This window comes from Xylocopa sonorina, chromosome 16 (assembly GCF_050948175.1).
Source record: "Xylocopa sonorina isolate GNS202 chromosome 16, iyXylSono1_principal, whole genome shotgun sequence".
In the NCBI taxonomy this organism is placed as follows: Eukaryota; Metazoa; Arthropoda; class Insecta; order Hymenoptera; family Apidae; genus Xylocopa; species Xylocopa sonorina.
In genome coordinates, this window is record NC_135208.1 from 2,270,981 (window position 1) to 2,289,608 (window position 18,628).

An 18,628-nucleotide genomic window follows, 5' to 3' on the forward strand; every position below is an offset into this window, starting at 1 on the left:
TAATTCTGAAACACAACTGAGCTTCGATTTTCTGGCTAAAACAGAAAGAAATTTCCATCTAATTCGTGCAACGAATCTCGCGTGCGATCGAAATTCCCCGAAACAGCTCGTTTTCCGCATGGCTGTGCGATGATTCACGCAGGCCACCCGTTATATAGCCGCGAAACAGGCGCACGCGTGCGCTTCTCCCCACTCCTCCAATCTCTCAGTTCCCCAACTTCCCCCACCACTGCGCATTCTCGCGTTCTCTTTCGCTGGCTCGCACGCGTTCCACCCCCACTCTTCACTCTACCCCCACCACTCGAGTGCGTCGCGCGCGCTCGACCCGCGCGACTCCCTCTCAGTCTCTCGCGCGAGGCCGCCTCGACGCGACGTACTTCGCCGCGCGCAGGACTGTAGCTGGTCCAGGTCTCGTTTTTACGCGCTTCTCCCCCCCCTGTCTACGCGCCCTTCCGCACGGTAACAGAATTCGCTCTTCCATCGACCTTCCACCCGTTTATAACCCCGTTGGTGACCTCTGCGCGGCTCCAGCCAGCCCTGCTCGACGAAGATGCTCGAATCGCTGGAACATGGATTATCGTAGGTGGTCGTTGCTCGATACGAACGCCAGGAACAGAGTGTATTGCTATTTTCGAGACGCTGTGGAGCCTGGCCAACGCGCGCGTCCGGTTTGCACGCAACGAACCTGAGGGAGTCGAGGAGGGTGGAAGGTCGCGGCCAGACGCGATCCACGTAGATCCTTTCGCTGTGCCAGGTGGATCCAGCGGAAGACTTGCTCAGGATTCTTTTCAGCACTCTGGTCACGTGATAGATCGTACTTTGGTGGTTAAACGCTCGTGAATTCGATACACTGGGTGGTCTATTCAGACGCGATGGACGTCGAATGTTCGATGATCCAGCCGTGTTGTGGGTGCGATACTAATTGGCGATCTTAAGGCTCTTTTGAAGATTGTGTTGGGTGGATTTGGGGTTGGGCTTTTTATGTAACGTAAGTGGGAATTTTTAGTGTGGTTTTTTCTTTTTTTTTATGTTGTTGTGCACTGAGCTCTGTTTGGTTTTAGGGTTCTTCGAGCTACGAATGGAAAGAATAGTTTAATTGGTTTTATTATATTTAATGAAAGTTGTAGTTTTTTATTGAGTTTAGTAAATTTAAATTTTATTAAATTTAATGAAATTTAATACAATTTTACCAGATTGTAGAATTTGTAAAATTTGAATTTTATAAAGTTGTAAAATTTGTGAAATTTAAATTTGATAAAACTGTAGAATTTGTAAAATTTGAATTTTATGAAATTGTAAAATTTAAATTTGATAAAACTGTAGAATTTGTAAAATTTGAATTTTATGCAATTGTAAAATTTGTGAAATTTAAATTTTATGAAATTGTCAAATTTGTGAAATTTTAATTTTAGAAAATTGCAGAGTTTGTGAAATTTGAATTTTATAAAATTGCAGAGTTTGTGAAACTTAAATTTTATGAAATTGTAAAATTTAAATTTTATAAAATGGTAAAATTTGTGAAATTTTTATTTTATGAAATTGTAAAATTTGTAAAATTTAAATTTCATAAAATTGTAAAGTTTGTGAAATTTGAATTTTATAAAATTGCAGAATTTGTGAAATTTAAATTTTATAAAATTGCTAAATTTGTGAAATTTAAATTTTATAAAATTGCTAAATTTGTGAAATTTTAATTTTATAAAATTGCTAAATTTGTGAAATTTTAATTTTACAAAATTATAGAATTTGTAAATTTTAAGTTTCATAAAATTGCAGAAATTGTAAAATTTTGTAAAATTTAAATTTATTAAATTTCATAGAATTCGAATTGATTAAATTTCGTAAAATTCAAATATATTAAATTCCTTAAAATTCAAATACATTAAATCTAATAAAATTCTTTTATTAAACTTAAAAAAAAGCTACCTTTGTTTGGTCACTATTTTTTAATTAACCGTGTCAGTCGGTATTTTGTTACCAAAGGTCGGTATAAAAATACTGAACTGTTTGTACAGAAATAGAGAATGGTCGGTATAAATAAAAAACAATTCAATTAGGACCAATTTGTTGCTTTAAAAATTAATTAACTAGCACATACACAGTGTGCACCTAATAATTACATTCATAAACTTATTGTAAGTTGAAAATAATTGCTTTTTATACGTAAAACAAATTGCATATTATTTTTTATTGCATTTGTAGGCAATAATGGTTAGGTTAGGTTAGGTTATGTTTCGTTTCAGACACAAAACGCAGATAATAACAGGATTATACGCGTGTTACGTACAAGTACTGACCATTCACGTTTAAATATAGGCAAATAGAGATTGAAATATTGACCAATGGAATTCGAGCTCCCATTAGCCTCTTTTCTTTTTGTAATTCCTCGTTTTTAAAGCTCGACAGATGTAACGTGGATACGTCTCGAATGAAATGAAACGTGGAGACATGAAGATCGCGAGGGTCTCGTGCGAGAAGAACGAATAAGTTTCGACGACGATGACGATCGACGTGCTCGTGGTGAATTGTGCGGGATCTAGCGCCGATTCAAGACAGTGAACGTTCACGTTTCGAGCAAGAGAGAAGATGACCCGCTCGAGGGCTTGAACCACGTTCACGAGTCACTTTGTCGCGATGATTTCCGCTCTTTGTCAATTAATCAGCATGGAGACTGGTCTCTGGAGGTTCGTTCATTGTTTTAAACCATTCTCGATTGCGCTGGCGGTTGAAATCGATTTTCCATCCTCCTCTCTCGCTGACCATCGTCCTCCTTTTTCTTCATCGTCAGAGAATTTGATCGTCTGTCGAATGTGGTAGCGATTTAATAATAACAATGGTATTTTTGTGTATGTAACATCATTTCAGCGAGCACGACGCTTTTAATTCTTCGCACTTCACTTTGCGATTCCAATTATTTTTGGTAAATGAAAGAAAGAAACGAATGTAAATTTGAAAAGAGGTTTCAGAATTTTGTTTAAAATTATAATTTGGTAAACGAAATTGTTTCTCGAAGTAAATTTCAAACAAAGTTGTTGGCAGCGACGAAATTGAAGAATAACTTAAAGTGCAAAGGGTTAACGCAGTGGTTCTCAATCTGTTCGAAGTCTGGGAGCGCGAAACTTTGATACAGTGGTTCTCAACCGGAACAGAAAATTTTCAACGCAGCGGTTCTCAACAGAAAATTTTAACACAGCGGTTTTCAACAGCACAGTTTAATGCAGAGGCTCTCAACTAAAAATTTAACGCAGTGGTTCTCAACTAAAAATTTGATGCAGTGGTTCTCAACTTGATACTTAACTCAGTGGTTCTCAACTTGAAACTTAACTCAGTGGTTCTCAACTTGTTACTTAATTCAGTGGTTCTCAACTTGAAACTTAATTCAGTGGTTCTCAACTTGAAACTTAATTCAGTGGTTCTCAACTTATAACTTCAACACAGTGGTTCTCAACTTATAACTTCAACTCAGTGGTTCTCAGCCGATGTTCCGGTAAAGAAAATCGTTTTACAAAAATATTTCGCGTTCTATAGAAGGTTGAGAACCACTGCTTTGATGTTGCTTTCCGGATGAGAACCACCGCGTCAATGTTTTCACGAAACACTGTGAAGTGGCTTCCATAAAACACCAGTGTCTTACGAATTGAGAACCACTGGCTTAATGTTGCACTCCATTTTAGAAATAATTAGTACACTCGCAAACGATTTTTGTTTAATTAATTTGTTACAAAACTTATTAATGTTTCATCGTCTGATGCTTTTACAAATATTATGCAATATTTGATATTATTTAAAATAATCAAATTATATATAATAATTATTTAAATACCCCCTTTTATTTTGAATTAAACAATAATGAATTCTTATAGTGTGACTTTTTCTTCAGATTTATTTGAGCATTTAAAGCCCAAAGTCACTTTATCCAAACCGGTTTTCTAATTTGTTCCAAGAAGCGCACAATTAATTTCCAATAACAAGTAACCATCAATCAAATACATGATTCTATACTTATTCTTCGAGTATTTATTACAACTCGACAAGTGGCTTAGTAATAATTAAACGACAGTATATACATTCATAGAGCTGTGATAACAAAGATATTTGACAAGCTGTCATCCTTGTGCATGACAATAATTATTTCTGTGTAAAAAATATTTCTCGAACGAGACGAAGTTGACCAAGACCAGTGGCGGCTCGCTAGATATCTTTTTTATACAATAAATAATCCTCAAACTTAATACTTTCAACCATCTCTCAATTTATTAAAAAAGACACAAAAATCTGTAGAATAATCTTTCTATGTTTATATTCACTAAAAGAACTACAGTTTACAATTAGTTTAGATAGCTCAATGAATAGAGCGTTTGGCTGGTAATCAAAAGGTTCACAGTTCGATCCCAACTCGAGCAAAAAAGAAAGTCAATCAACTCAAAATGTTTTTCTTTATTCTAAAAATTGTCGTATGACCAATTTTTCAATTTCGAGCTGCCATAGTGTCAAAAACATCGCTAAATTTTCGAAAATATCAAAAAAACTCTGCAAACGAGATTAAGTTCAATGCATCACATAACATTGCGTGCATGTAATAAACTTGCAAACAGAATGATTTTAATTAACTGAAAAGCGTTCTTAGAAACTGAAGGAACGTTTTGTTTCTCGTTCAGTGTATTACGAGAATTGTGAAGAGTGTTTTTTCACTTCTGACTTTATCATCGTTGCGTTGTGTCTGCTTACAGAGTGTACGATGTTGGAAGGTGGACGTGCAGTGATCTGGCTCCTTGTATCAGCCCAACGAGCTGCACGCCACCCGAACGATTCACGTACTAACCCAGTTGCACCTGTTTGAACTCACCAGCCGCAGACTCCTGCACCGTGTAACCCCATGACGCGTTTAACACATGGCCCGCCTGGAGAGTAAGTGTTGTGTCCACGTACCACGTATCTATCCCATTCGCTGAAGCTTCTCCTTTCCAAACAGAGCCAATCGCTTGGACCGGAAGCGCCTCTGTGCGGTACCAAGTGCCCCTGCGCAGTAAGAAGTCTAGTATTCTCCTCAAAAATATTTAAAACAATTGTTAATGAACATATGCGTAGAATCGTAGAGGATAAAACATGAATTTTTGTATTGCGTAGGATGTTTTACGTCAAATAGAAGATTTATTGCGGCTCTTTGGATGCACAAATAATGGTGGAAGCACCTTTGTGCGGTACGAAGTGCCTCTGCGCAGTAAGAAGTCTAGTATTCTCCTAAAAAATATTTAAAACAATTGTTAATGAACATACGCGTAGAATCGTAGAGGATAAAACATGAATTTTTGTATTGCGTAGGATGTTTTGCGTCAGATAGAAGGTTTATTGTGGCTCTTTGGATGCACAAATAATGGTGGAAGCGCCTTTGTGCAGTACGAAGTGCCTCTGCGCAGTAAGAAGTCTAGTATTCTCCTCCAAAATATTTTAAATAATGTTTATTGAGCGTACGCATAGAATCTACAATCTACTACAAGCTTGCGACTAGAGCAAAACTAAGCTCAGAACTCTCAGAGTCAATGGTATAACAAGCAACAACAACTGCTTGACAATCTAGATCTAAAAACTACCTCCGCTCTAAAACTACAAGCTTACGACTGGATTTAGACTACTAAGCTTAGCATTTCCAGGATCAATGGTATAACGAGTAACAACAACTGTTCAACAATCTAGATCCAAGAACTATCTACTCTCTAAAATTACAAGTTTGCGACTGGATCAAGACTAAGCTTAGAATTCTCAGAGTCAATGGTGTAACGAACAACAACAACTGCTTAACAATCTAAATCTAAGAACTATCTACTTGCTAGAACTCTAAGCTTGCGACTAGATGAAGACCAAGCTTAGAATTCTCAGAGTCAATGGTACAACGAGCAATAACAACTGCTCAACAATCTAGATCCAAGAGTAGGTAGTTCTTAGTTGGCAAATAGATTTACTAGAACTACAAGCTTGCAACTAGATCTATACTAAGCTCAGAATTCCCAGAGTCAGTGGTACAAAGAGCAATAATAACTGCTTAATAATATAGGTCCAAGAACTACCTATTCGCCAGAATTACAAGTTTGTGACTAGATCAAGACTAAGCTTAGATTTCTCAAAGTCAATGATATAACAAACAACAACAATTGCTTAACAAACTAGCTCTAAGAACTATCTATTTGCCAGAACTACAAGCTTACGACTAGATCAACACTAAGCTTAGAATTTCCGGGGTCAATGGTGCAATGAGCAGCAATAACTTTTTTACAATATAGATCTAAGAACTACCTGCTCCTTAAAACTACAAGCCTAGAATTCCAGGGTCAATGGTATAATGAGTAACAATAACTGCTCAAACAACCTAGCTGTAGGAACTACTTATTTGCCAGAACTACAAGCTTGTGACTAGGTCATTACTTAAAATTGACTAGTTCAAAGCTTAGAATTTCCAGTAAATGGTATAACGAGCAACAATAACTGCTCAACAATCTAGATCCGAGAACTACCTACTCTCTAAAACTACAAGCTTGCAACTAGATCAATATTAAGCTTAGAATTTCCAGGGTCAATGGTATAACGAACAACAACAACTGCTCAACAATCTAGATCCAAAAACTACAAGCTTGCAACTAGATCAATACCAAGCTTAGAATTCTCAGAGTCAATGGTGCAACGAGCAACAACAATTGCTGAACAATCTAGCTCTAAGAACCATCTAGTCTCAGACGAATGTCTTCCTCTGTTCCAGTACCAAGTATAGTGGTGCATAAAGGCAGCAGGTCCTACAGCCGACCTGAGAGTCCCACGGTGGTGGCGCGAGGAGGAATGCCCTCGCTGCCCTCCTCCAGGCAAGGCTACGTCGCAACCACCTCGAGCACGTCTCGTCAGAGCAGCCAGCAGTCGGATATGATAGACGGTAATGCGAATCCGAATGTCGGCTCTTCCCCAGCACCGAACTCGCTCCATCGTAGCTCGCCCTCCTGTCCTCCTGACAAAACAGACACTGAGAACAAGAACTTTCGCAATAGGGTACGACCAAGCCACTTTCAGTTACTCACTCTCTCTCTCTTTTCTCTTTTCTTCTTCTCTCTTTCTCTCTTTTCTCTCTTCCTCTTCTCTCTTTCTTTCTTTTCTCTCTTCTTCTATCTCTGAATCTCTTTTCTCTCTTCTTCTTCTATCTCTGAATCTCTTTTCTCTCTTCTTCTTCTCTCTTTCTCTCTTTTCTCTCTTCTTCTTCTATCTTTCTTTCTTTTCTCTCTTCTTCTTCTATCTCTGAATCTCTTTTCTCTCTTCTTCTTCTATCTCTGAATCTCTTTTCTCTCTTCTTCTTCTATCTCTGAATTCTCTTCTTCTCTCTTTCTCTCTTTTCTCTCTTCTTCTATCTCTGAATCTCTTCTTCTTCTTCTCTTCTATCTCTGAAGCAAAAGTGAAACACAGAATGAGAGGAGCTTGTTCTGTTTTTCAGTGATGATCGCCTGGTGACCTTTTGTACTCCCATCGATGCTCTTGTTTCAGACGAACACGAAGGTGAAGTTGCTGGTCAGGAGCCATGCTATGAGAGAGTCGACGTCGCCGCCCAGGGAGCCACAGAACGGTTCGTCCTCGCCGCATAGCCCGCAGTCGGTCGACGGCGAGAAGAAGCTCGCCGGGGGCCTGGCCAGGATCAACAACAACGAGTCGATGTTCAACAGCACCCTCTGCCCGAGCCAATCGCCCAAACAAATGCGCAACACGGCCACCTCGCCCACCTGCAGAGCTCCGTCAAGAAATGGTGATGCTTTATTGAAGTCTGCGACTCAGCTTTTGGGCTTTCGCTGGGCTTCGATGGTGGAATTTGGGATGCTTTTGGAGCCTGGTTGCTGTGTTTCTTCTTCTTGTTTGTTGTCTTGTCTTTTGTATGACAAAATTGGGCTTTTTGGGAGGAATTTAGGGGTTCGTTGGGTTCTTCTATTTTAGCAATTGGGATTTTTTGGGGTCTACGACTCAGTTTGGGCTTTTGGTGAGCTTCGATGGTGGAATTTGGGATGCTTTTGGAGTCTGGTTGCTGTGTTTCTTCTTCTTGTTTGTTGTCTTGTCTTTTGTATGAGGGATTTGGGTTTTTTGGTACCTTTTTCTATTTTAGTTTTTTTTGTATGACAAAATTGGGCTTTTTGAGGGGAATTTAGGGGTTCGTTGGGTTCTTCTATTTTAGCAATTGGGATTTTTTGGAGTCTACGACTCAGTTTGGGCTTTTGGTGGGCTTCGATGGTGGAATTTGGGATGTTTTTGGAGTTCGGTTGCTGGGTTTCTTCTTCTAGTCTGATGTCTTGTCTTTCGTATGAGGGATTTGAGGGTTTTGGGGGAATTTAGGGGATCATTGGGTTCTTTGGTACCTTTTTCTATTTTAGTTTCTTTTGTACGAAAGAATTTGTTTCTTTTGGGGGGAATTTAAGTATTTGTTGGGTTCTTTGGTACCTTTCCTTATTGTAGTTTTTTTTTTGCATGAAAGAACTCGCTTTCTTTAGTTTTTTTTGTATGAAAGAATTTGTTTTTTGGGGTCTACGGCTGAGTTTGGACTTTTGGTGGGCTTCGATGGTGGAATTTGGGATGTTTTTGGAGTTTCGTTGCTGGGTTTCTTCTTCTAGTTTGATGTCTTAATGGTTTTTTGGGGTCCACGACTCAGTTTGGACTTTTGGTGAGCTTCGATGGTGGAATTTGGGATGCTTTTGGAGTTTGGTTGCTGGGTTTCTTCTTCTTGTTTGTTGTCTTGTCTTTTGTATGAGGGATTTGAGGGTTTTTGGGGGAATTTAGGTGTTAGTTGGGTTATTCAGTACCTTTTTCTATTTTAGCAATTAAAATTATTGCTAGTTTTGAACAATATATTGAGCAATAGGAAGGTTCATATTGAGAACAATATATCAGCAAATCAGATTCATGGTTTTGTTAATTAAATTCATTATTCACATTCGTTGTTATTACAATTTCTTCCTTTTGCAAATTACATTTTTTGTTGCATTCTTCATTGCTTCTTTGCGAATTAAATTCATCCTTTTGGAAATTAAAATCATCTTTCTGCAATATTCTTCATTATAAAATTTTTAACACTGTAGAAGCTTGGAAAGCTTCCACTCTTAAACTCTAGCCTCGTTAAACAACGCACCAACAGTCTATTAATTACTATAATATATAATAGCTACCAATTACATCCCAAGTTAATCGAAGACCAACATCAATTCCTCTGGTAACTCAATCTATCCCACCTTAAGTCCATTGTGCCCTGAAAGTAAACTCATTGCACACATCCAACGCATCACTAAAATTTCATCGCGAGTCAAGCTAATGCCAACATTGATTCTTCTTCTTCTTGCAGGTCAATCTACTTGCATTTAGGAAGCTTTAGCTTAGAGAACAAACTTAGAAAGATTAAGCTTAGAAAGATTGAGATTAAAAAACTTCAGCTTAAAGAAAGATTGAGCTTAGAAAACTCAAGTTTAGAAAGATTGCGCTTAGAAAACTAAAGCTTAGAATCTTTATGCTTAGAAAGATTGAGCTTAGGAAACTTAAGCTTAGAAACCTTCCACTTACAAAGATTAAGCTTAGAAAACTTCAACTTAAGAAAATTGAACTTAGAAAACTTAAGTTTAGAAATATTGAGCTTAGAAAACTAAAGCTTAGAACCTTTATGCTTAGAAAACTTAAGCTTAGAACCTTTACGCTTAGAAAGATTAAACTTAGGAAAGTTAAGCTTAGAAATCTTGTGCTTTGAAAGATTGATCTTAGAAAGCTTGAGCTTAGAAACCTTGCACTTAGAAAGCTTGAGCTTAGAAATCTTGCACTTAGGAAGTCAAGCTTAGGTGTCAAACCAAGACCAACATTGCTTCTTCTTCTCGTAGGTCAATCTATCCCTCTCTAAATCCATCGTACCCTAAAATAAGACTTATTAGACATCCAACGCATCACCAAAATTCTCAAAAATTCCATCAAACTAATACCAATATTGCTTTTCCTCTCCGCAACTCAATCCATTCCTTTCCAAATCCATCGTACCCTAAAATAAGACTTCTTAGACATCCAACGCATCATTAAAATTCATTCAAATTTCATCGAACTAATACCAACATTGCTTTTTCTTCTCGCAGGTCAATCTATCCAAATCCATCGTACCCTAAAATAAGACTTACTTTATAGCTAGAACTAGATCAAGATTAAGCTCAAAATTGCCAGAGTCAATGATACAATAAGTAACAACAGTTGCTCTGCAATCCAAGAACCGCTTAGTCTCAAACGAATGTCTTCCTCTGTTCCAGTACCAAGTATAGTGTACCAGTAGTACCAGTACTCTAAAATAAGACTTCTTAGACATCCAACGCATCATTAAAATTCATTAAAATTTCATCGAACTAATACCAACGTTGCTTTTTCCTCTCGCAGGTCAATCTAGTCCTTCCCAAGTCCACTCACCAAAGAGCAACACGTCCCCAACGAACAGCACGAAGCCAGACATCCAACGCTCGAAGATGACCGGCTCGAGCGTGATCCAGAAATGCAATAACTGCGTGAAGAACAATCAACATGACCGACCTGGCCTGCTGCAGACGCCTGTCTCGCCGTCCAAGTCCGGCCAGGCGTTGCAGCACTCGCCAAAGAGCACGAACCTGGCACAGAACGCGCAGAACAATCAACAGAAGTCAGAGCAACGTCGACCAAACACCTTGAACATCTGCAACAGCCAATGCTCGATGCAATGCGGCAACACGTTGTCCGTGAGCAGGCCCAGCTCGCGACACAAGCTCAGGCACCAGAATTCATCTCAGGGCAGCTTCGACAGTGCTTCGCCTTGCCTTTCTCGAGGTTTGTGCCCTCTAAGATCTCCTTCGAGGCCCAATAATCATATTTAGCAGCTACGTTGAGAGTACGAGTTGGTTTTGCTTGTTCGTACGGCTTCTGAGGAGCTGCTGTTTGTTTCTAACGTGTTAACATTTCTTATTAACTTGTTTAGTGTCCTCCACAATCTTCTTCGAGGCTCAGTAATCATTTTTAGTAGCTCAGTTGAGAGTACGAGTCAGTTTTGCTTGTTCGTACAAGGTCCAATAATCATTTTGGGCAGCGCAGTTGAGAGTACGAGTTGGTATTGCTTGTTCGTTGTTTCTAACATGTTAACATTTCTTATTAACTCGTTTAATCTCTCTAATACGTTTATATTCCTTTTTTAATATGAAATTATGTTGTTTGTTTTAGTTAGATGGTTGCAGAGTTCTATCGAAAGAGTTTTTGTACTTTTTTTTGGAGAAACTTGAACTTGAGTAACTTATGCTTGGAAAATTTAGACTTCTGGTACTGTAGGAGCTTAGAAAACTTGGACCATTGATGCTGTAGACTCTTAGAAACCTCTACGCATAAAAAACTTTAGCTTAGAAAGCTTAAAGCTTACAATCTTAGAAACCTTGTGCTTAGTAAATTTAAGCTTGGGTAACTTATGCTTGCAAAATTTATATTTCTGATACTGTAGAGACTTAGATAACTTGCACTAAGAAAACTTAAGCTTAGAAAACTTGAGCTTGGAACCCTTGTGCTTAAAAAACTTGCACTTTGAAAGCTTGAGCTTGGAAAACTTAAGCTGAACAACCTTGTGCTTAAGAAAACATGAGTTTGGGTAAATTATGCTTGGAAAATTGGGGTTTCTAATATTGTACAAGCTTGGAAAACTTGCTCTATTAATGCTGTAGACTTTTAGAAACCTAGAAGTTTAGAAAGCTTGAGCTTTTCAAACTTAAGTTTAGAATCGTTGCGTTTAGGAAACTTGCACTTGGAAAACTTGCATATTTGATGCTGTAAGAGCTTTGAAAACTTGCATTACTAATGCTGTAGACTTTTAGAAGCCTTGCACTTACAAAACTTGCATTCAGGAAGCTTGAGCTTCTCAAACTGAAGCTTAGAATCCTTACATTTAGGAAACTGGAGCTTTTGGATAACTTACACTTGGAAAACTTACATTTCTGATACTGTAGGACCCTGAAAAACTTGCACTATTAATGCTGTAGACTTTTAGAAACCTTGCGCTTAGAAAACTTGAGCTTTTGAATAACTTACTATTGGAAAATTTACATTTTTGATATTGTAGAAGCTTAGAAAACTTGCACTACTAATGCTGTAGACTCGTAGAACTTTTTCTTAGTAAGCTTGAGCTTAGAAATTTTCAGCTTAGTCCTCGCACTTCAAAAACTTATACTTGCAATAGTGTAATCTCTTAGAAACCTCACGTTTGCAATCACTATAAGCTTCCAAATGGCAAAATACAACAATGCAGAGTCTAAAAAGAAATATCTGTGGTAGTCGAAGGGTTGTTGATCATTCGCATCTGCAAAAATAAAATAGAAACATGTAACGCTCAGTTACATTCTTATCGTACTCTCAACAAACAGATTCTTCAGAACCCAAAGCGTTCAGTTCGATTCTAATCCTCTCTGATCCGCAGACAGCAGCACCGAATTGTACACGGACAGCACAGGAATAGACCTGGAGCACTTCATCGCTGAAACAATAAACCGCAACCAGAAGGATCGCACGGTGCTGCTGAAAATCGAGAAGGACCTGATAGAGTTCGCCAAGGACAAGCAGAAGGGCTCGCACAAGTTCCCCAACATGTCCTCGTACAACAGAATGCTGGTGCACCGTGTGGCAGCTTACTTTGGCATGGAGCACAACGTAGACCAGTCCGGCTCCAGTGTGATAGTCACCAGGACGAAGAACATGCGAATACCCAACACTCGTTTCAAGGAGCACATCAGAGACGACTTGATATTGTCAGAGGAGCCACGTCGAAGCATCCTGAAGAGGGACTCCAGCTCTTTCGAGGACAGTTTCAACTTCAAGTCACCGGACAGGCTCTCCGGAGAGTATTGCAGGCAGAATAAGAGCTTCGAGGAGAGGGAGGAGGAGTACGAACGTGCCAGACGAAGGATATTCAAGGACAGCAGTGGTGAGAGCAGCGAAGTCGCATCCTGGCCTTACTGGTCCTCATCGGAGAGCTCTGATGCGTCTGCAAGATATCGTTTGCTGCATCCTACGGATCACACGATGAGGTGAATATTTCTTTGCGTAATTTGTTTCTTTTAACTTGAGGATGATTGTGGAGAAACCTGTGTTTTGTGTGTGAACAGGCAAGCGAAACTGTTGAAAGGAGAATCATTCGATGGGAGAGAATCCTGTCGAGGCTCAACGTTGAGACCATCCGTGTCCAAATCCTACAGCTTCGGTGGCTACACCAGGGGCATGCTCTCCAGAGGGGACAGTGTCACGTCTACGCACAGTGCTGGAGCTCGTTTGATGAAGCAAGGTTCTTAAATCTTACTAGATTCGCTCTCATTCCAATAGAAACCCTTTCGAATCATTTATGTATTCCTAGAAACTTGAGAGACCACCTCGAAAGAAGTTTTAAAAGATAGTCCAAGCTTCGCAGTCCTCCTAGAAGCCACCAATATCAGTCAGAAACTTGAGAAACCATCCCAAAAAGAATTTTATGAAGTTAGTTCAAGCTTCGCAGTCTTTAAAATGAACCATTATTAGTCGATTACACCTGTTACACTTCGAATAGAGGCTCACGAAGCTTCAAGAACATTGAGAACCATCAGAGGATTGTTGCACAGAGACCATAGAACCCTAAGCCCTCTATTTTGAACATATCACCTCCTACGATAACAGAAACATGACTTAAAACTTTCTCATTGATAGATTCTATAAACTCGAATACCCAGAAACTCTAGAGACCACCTCAAAAAAAGTTTTAAAAGATACTTGAAGCTTTGTAGTCCTCCAAGAAGCCACTAGTAACACCCAGAAACTGAAGGAACCACCCTAGAAAGAATTTTATAAAGTTAGTCCAAGCTTCGCAGTCTTCGAAGCGAACCATTCTCAGTAGATTACACCTGCTAGACTTCGAATAGAGGCTTATGAAGCTTCAAGAACATTGAGAACCATCAGAGGATTGTTGTGTAGAGACCGCAGAACTCTGAACCCTGTACATTGGTCACATCGCCTCCTACAATAACAGAAACATGACTTAAAACTTTCTCATTGATAGATTCTATTAACTTCTACACCCAGAAACTCGAAAGACCACTTTGAAAGAAGTTTTAAAAGATACTTCAAGCTTCGCAATCCTCCAAGAAGCAACCAATATCACACAGAAACCTAAGAAACCATCCCAAAAAGAATTTTATGAAGATAGTTCAAGCTTCGCAGTCCTCGAAGTGAACCATTCTCAGTAGATTACACTTGTTAGACTTCGAATAGAGGCTCATGTAGCTTCAAGAACATTGAGAACCATCAGAGGATTATTGTACAGAGACCATAGAACTCAGAGTCCTCTGCCTTGAACACACCGCCTCCTACAATAACAGAAACATCACTTAAAACTTTCTCATTGATAGTTTATAATAATACAGTAATAAATTTGAAGTTTTAAAAGATAGTCCAGGGTTTATAGTCCTCCAAGAAGCTACCAGTGTCACCATGTACACTCAGAAACTTAAGAAACCACCCCAAAAAGAATTTTATAAAGATAATTCAAGCTTCGTAGTCTTCGAAGTGAACCATTCTCAGTAGATTACATCCATTAGAGTTCGAGTGGAGGCACACGTGGCCTCAAAAACATTGAGAACCACCAAAAGACCTTTGTACAGAGACTGTACAATCCTGAGCCCTCTACCTTGGACACACCACTTCCTACAATAACAGAAACATCACTTAAAACTTTCTCATTGATAGTTTATAATAATACAGTAATAAATTTGAAGTTTTCAAAGATACTCTAAGCTTCGCAGTCCTCCAAGAAGCTCCAAGTATCTCTACGTACATCCAGAAACTTGAGAAACCATCCCAAAAAGAATTTTATAAAGATAGTTCAAGCTTCGTAGTCCTTGAAGTAAACCATTCGCAGTAGATTACACCTGTTAGACTTCGAATAGAGGCACACGTGGCCTCAAAAACATTGAGAACCAGCAGAGGATCATTATATAAAGACCGTAGAACCCTGAACCCTCTATGTTGGACACATCGCCTCCTACAATATCAGAAACATGACTTCGCAGTCTTCAAAGTGAACCATTAACAGTAGATTACACCTGTTAGACTTCGAGTAGAGGTTCATGAAGCTTCAAGAACATTGAGAACCTTCAGAGAATCATTGTACACAGTCCGTAGAACTCTGAGTCCTCTATCTTGGACACACCGCCTCCTACAATATCAGAAACATGACTTCGCAGTCTTCAAAGTGAGCCGTTAACAATAGATTACACCTGTTAGACTTCGAGTAGAGGCACACGTGGCCTCAAAAACATTGAGAACTATCAGAAGACCTTTGTACAGAGACCGTAGAACCCTGAACCCTCTGTGTTGGACACACCGCCTTCTACAATAACAGAAACATGACTAAAAACTGCCTAATAATACGGTAACAAGCTCTGAATCTTCTTGCAGACTCTGGTGCGAGCATGTGCTCACGACTGAGCCCCTCCAGCAGCGGCTACAAGTCTCAAAGCCAGCGCAGCGACGCCACGATCTCGCCCTCCCCATCGCCATCGCCAGTGCCAGCGATGACCTGCAGCCACAGCCACGTGTCTAGTCAAGAGCTCGCCTCGCCAGAGTCGAACAACCAAACGATAATGTGGGCAGTGACCAGCATATCCAGCGTGCCACCAGGTAGCATAATAATAAACCCGCAGACGAACCAGCCGTACACGAACCCGGATGGCTCGATCTACCGTTTCGACCCTGACAATCCACCGAAATTCTACACCGCTGCGTTGCACGAGAGCGACAGAGGCAGCAACGTGTCCCCAGTGAAGAATCCAGAGCCACCTGAGCCAGCGAAACCAGCCAGCAACGGCAGGAACGAGGCCAAGAAGAAGACCAGCAAGCACAGCAATGCGAATGCGAGCACTGTGACCCATGTGACCAACTCAGCGACCTCTCCCAGCTTGCCATTCACTCCACCGCCTCAGCAGAACCTTGCGCCAGCTCAGCAACAGCAGCCACAGCAAACTCTAGTCAAACCCTCGTCGACAGTGCAAGCTTGCAGCCACAATCAAACAGCTCAACAGTACACTACCTACGTACCTACCTCAGAATCGTACAGCCAGAGCGTCTACCCAGCCACCGTGGGCCAGCAGGCTGTGATGATGGGCCAGCATCCTGGCCAGGGCCAAGCGAACGCTGGCCAGAGTGATGTTTATAACCAGAACTCGGTTTATGGCAACTACGCAGTGCCTGTGCAGCAGCAGGGCCCAGTCTCGCAGACCACTGAGATCACTGAGCTCTCCGGATACTTCATGGGGATGAGTATTTATGACCAGCGAGTCAACGGTGAGAGCCACTCCACTCCGCCACACTCGTATCAGCAGCCGCAGCCTGCTGCAGCTGCGAATCAGCAGGTCCAGAGTGTGCAGACTGTGCCGCAGAACTATTGGCAGCCACCACCAAACTCTGTACCGGTATTGAAATGGTTTTTAGATTGTTTAATGGTTCGTAAAGTGGTGTAGATTGTTTACGCTGTGGGTTTTACTTTTTTGTTCCACTCAGCCACAGCAGACGATGTACTTCGTACCGCCACCAGCTGCTGCGCTTTCGGTCAGTCAAGGTCCAGGCGATAGGCAGCAGCTGCATCAACAGCAGAGATTCGCTACTAATTATTCTTTTAATGCACAAACTATGACCCCTCCGAGCCAATCGAATTGTGAGTAGAAATTTATTTTTCTATCGTATTTCAGTTTATTTTTGATTCTTTTATTTCTTGTTTGGTTTTAATGATTATTGACTTCTGCGTTAACTAATTTTTAGAGCGTGTGTGTAAATAAATGATCGAAGAGAGGGCAGTTTTGGTTCTTGGGATGCGATTCAGAGATTCTTTCAGAAAATTTGTGTATTTTATGATTATGTTTGGAGGATTTTGGATAGTTTTGTCTGAGAAATTGGAAATTGTGGTATTGGAGGAGCTTGAGAAGCTTGCGTTATTGATGCTGTAGATTCTTAGAAACCTTGCGCTTCGAAAAGTTGAATTTGGAAAGATTGAGTTTTAGAAAACTCAAGCTTAGAATTCTGGTACTTAGAAGACAGTTGAGTTTGGATAATTTATGCTTGCAAAATTTGGGTTTTTGATACTGTAGAAGCTTAGAAAACTTTTGTTATTGATGCTGTAGAGTCTTAGAACCCTCATGTTTAGAAAATTCAAGCTTTTTTAGAAGGATTGAGCTTAGAAAACTCAAGCTTAGAAAGCTTAAGCTTTGAAAATTTAAGTTTAGGGACCTTGAGCTTAGAAAATTTAAGTTTAGGAACCTTGAGCTTAGAAAACTTAAGCAAAGAAACTTTGCACTTTAAAGATTGAACTCAGACAATTTAAGCTTACAAAGATTAAGCTTTGAAAATATAAGTTTAGGAATCTAAAATTTAGAAAACTTAAGCAATGAAACCTTGCACTTAGAAAGATTGAACTTAGACAATTTAAGCTTAGAAAGCTTAAGCTTTGACAATTTAAGTTTAAGAACCTTCAGCTTAGAAAACTTAAGCATAGAAATTCTGTGCTTAGAAAGTTTAAGCTTAGAAAACTGAAGCTTACAATCCTTGCACTTAGAAAGATTGAGTTTAGAAAATTTAAGCTTAGAAACCTTGTCCTTAGAAAGCTTGAGTTTTGAATACTCAAGCTTAGAAACCTTGAATTTTGGATATTCAAGCTTAGAAACCTTGAGTTTTGAATACTCAGGCTTAGAAACCTTGCGCTTAGAAGACTTAAGCTTTGAAATTTAAGCTTAGAAACCTCGAGTTTTGAATACTCAAGCTTAGAAACCTTGAATTTTGAATACTCAAGCTTAAAAACCTTGAGTTTTGAATACTCAAGCTTAGAAACCTTGAGTTTTAAATACTAAAGTTTGGAAACCTTGAGTTTTGGATATTCAAGCTTAGAAACCTTGAGTTTTGAATACTCAGGCTTAGAAACCTTGCGCTTAGAAGACTTCAGCTTTGAAATTTAAGCTTAGAAACCTCGAGTTTTGAATACTCAAGCTTAGAAACCTTGAATTTTGAATACTTAAGCTTAGAAACCTTGAGTTTTGAATACTCAAGCTTAGAAACCTTGAGTTTTGAATACTCAAGTTTGGAAACCTTGAGTTTTGGATATTCAAGCTTAGAAACCTTGAGTTTTGAATACTCAGACTTAGAAACCTTGCGCTTAGAAGACTTAAGCTTTGAAATTTAAGCTTAGAAACCTCGAGTTTTGAATACTCAAGCTTAGAAACCTTGAATTTTGAATACTAAAGCTTAGAAACCTTGAGTTTTGAATACTCAAGCTTAGAAACCTTGAGTTTTGAATACTCAAGTTTGGAAACCTTGAGTTTTGGATATTCAAGCTTAGAAACCTTGAGTTTTGAATACTCAGGCTTAGAAACCTTGCGCTTAGAAGACTTAAGCTTTGAAATTTAAGCTTAGAAACCTCGAGTTTTGAATACTCAAGCTTAGAAACCTTGAATTTTGAATACTAAAGCTTAGAAACCTTGAGTTTTGAATACTCAAGCTTAGAAACCTTGAGTTTTGAATACTCAAGTTTGGAAACCTTGAGTTTTGGATATTCAAGCTTAGAAACCTTGAGTTTTGAATA

At 39.3% G+C, this 18,628-nt stretch overlaps 2 protein-coding genes across 2 annotated transcripts in view; one reads left to right on the forward strand and one right to left on the reverse strand.

The window, feature by feature from the left end:
- C1galta (Glycoprotein-N-acetylgalactosamine 3-beta-galactosyltransferase 1) overlaps positions 1-18,628 on the reverse strand; it is a 326,221-nt gene that overhangs the window by 193,997 nt on the left and 113,596 nt on the right. The gene's annotated exons all lie outside the window — the stretch shown is intronic.
- The window catches only part of LOC143430919 (uncharacterized), a 30,510-nt gene continuing 14,454 nt past the window's right edge, over positions 2,573-18,628 (forward strand). Inside the window, exons 1-9 of the mRNA XM_076907395.1 lie at positions 2,573-2,684; positions 4,731-4,908; positions 6,752-7,032; positions 7,519-7,774; positions 10,414-10,833; positions 12,458-13,064; positions 13,143-13,318; positions 15,460-16,472; positions 16,561-16,714. Of these exons, the coding sequence (XP_076763510.1) occupies positions 4,893-4,908; positions 6,752-7,032; positions 7,519-7,774; positions 10,414-10,833; positions 12,458-13,064; positions 13,143-13,318; positions 15,460-16,472; positions 16,561-16,714 (2,923 nt within the window). The 5' untranslated portion in view covers positions 2,573-2,684; positions 4,731-4,892. The remainder of the gene's footprint in view (positions 2,685-4,730; positions 4,909-6,751; positions 7,033-7,518; positions 7,775-10,413; positions 10,834-12,457; positions 13,065-13,142; positions 13,319-15,459; positions 16,473-16,560; positions 16,715-18,628) is intronic.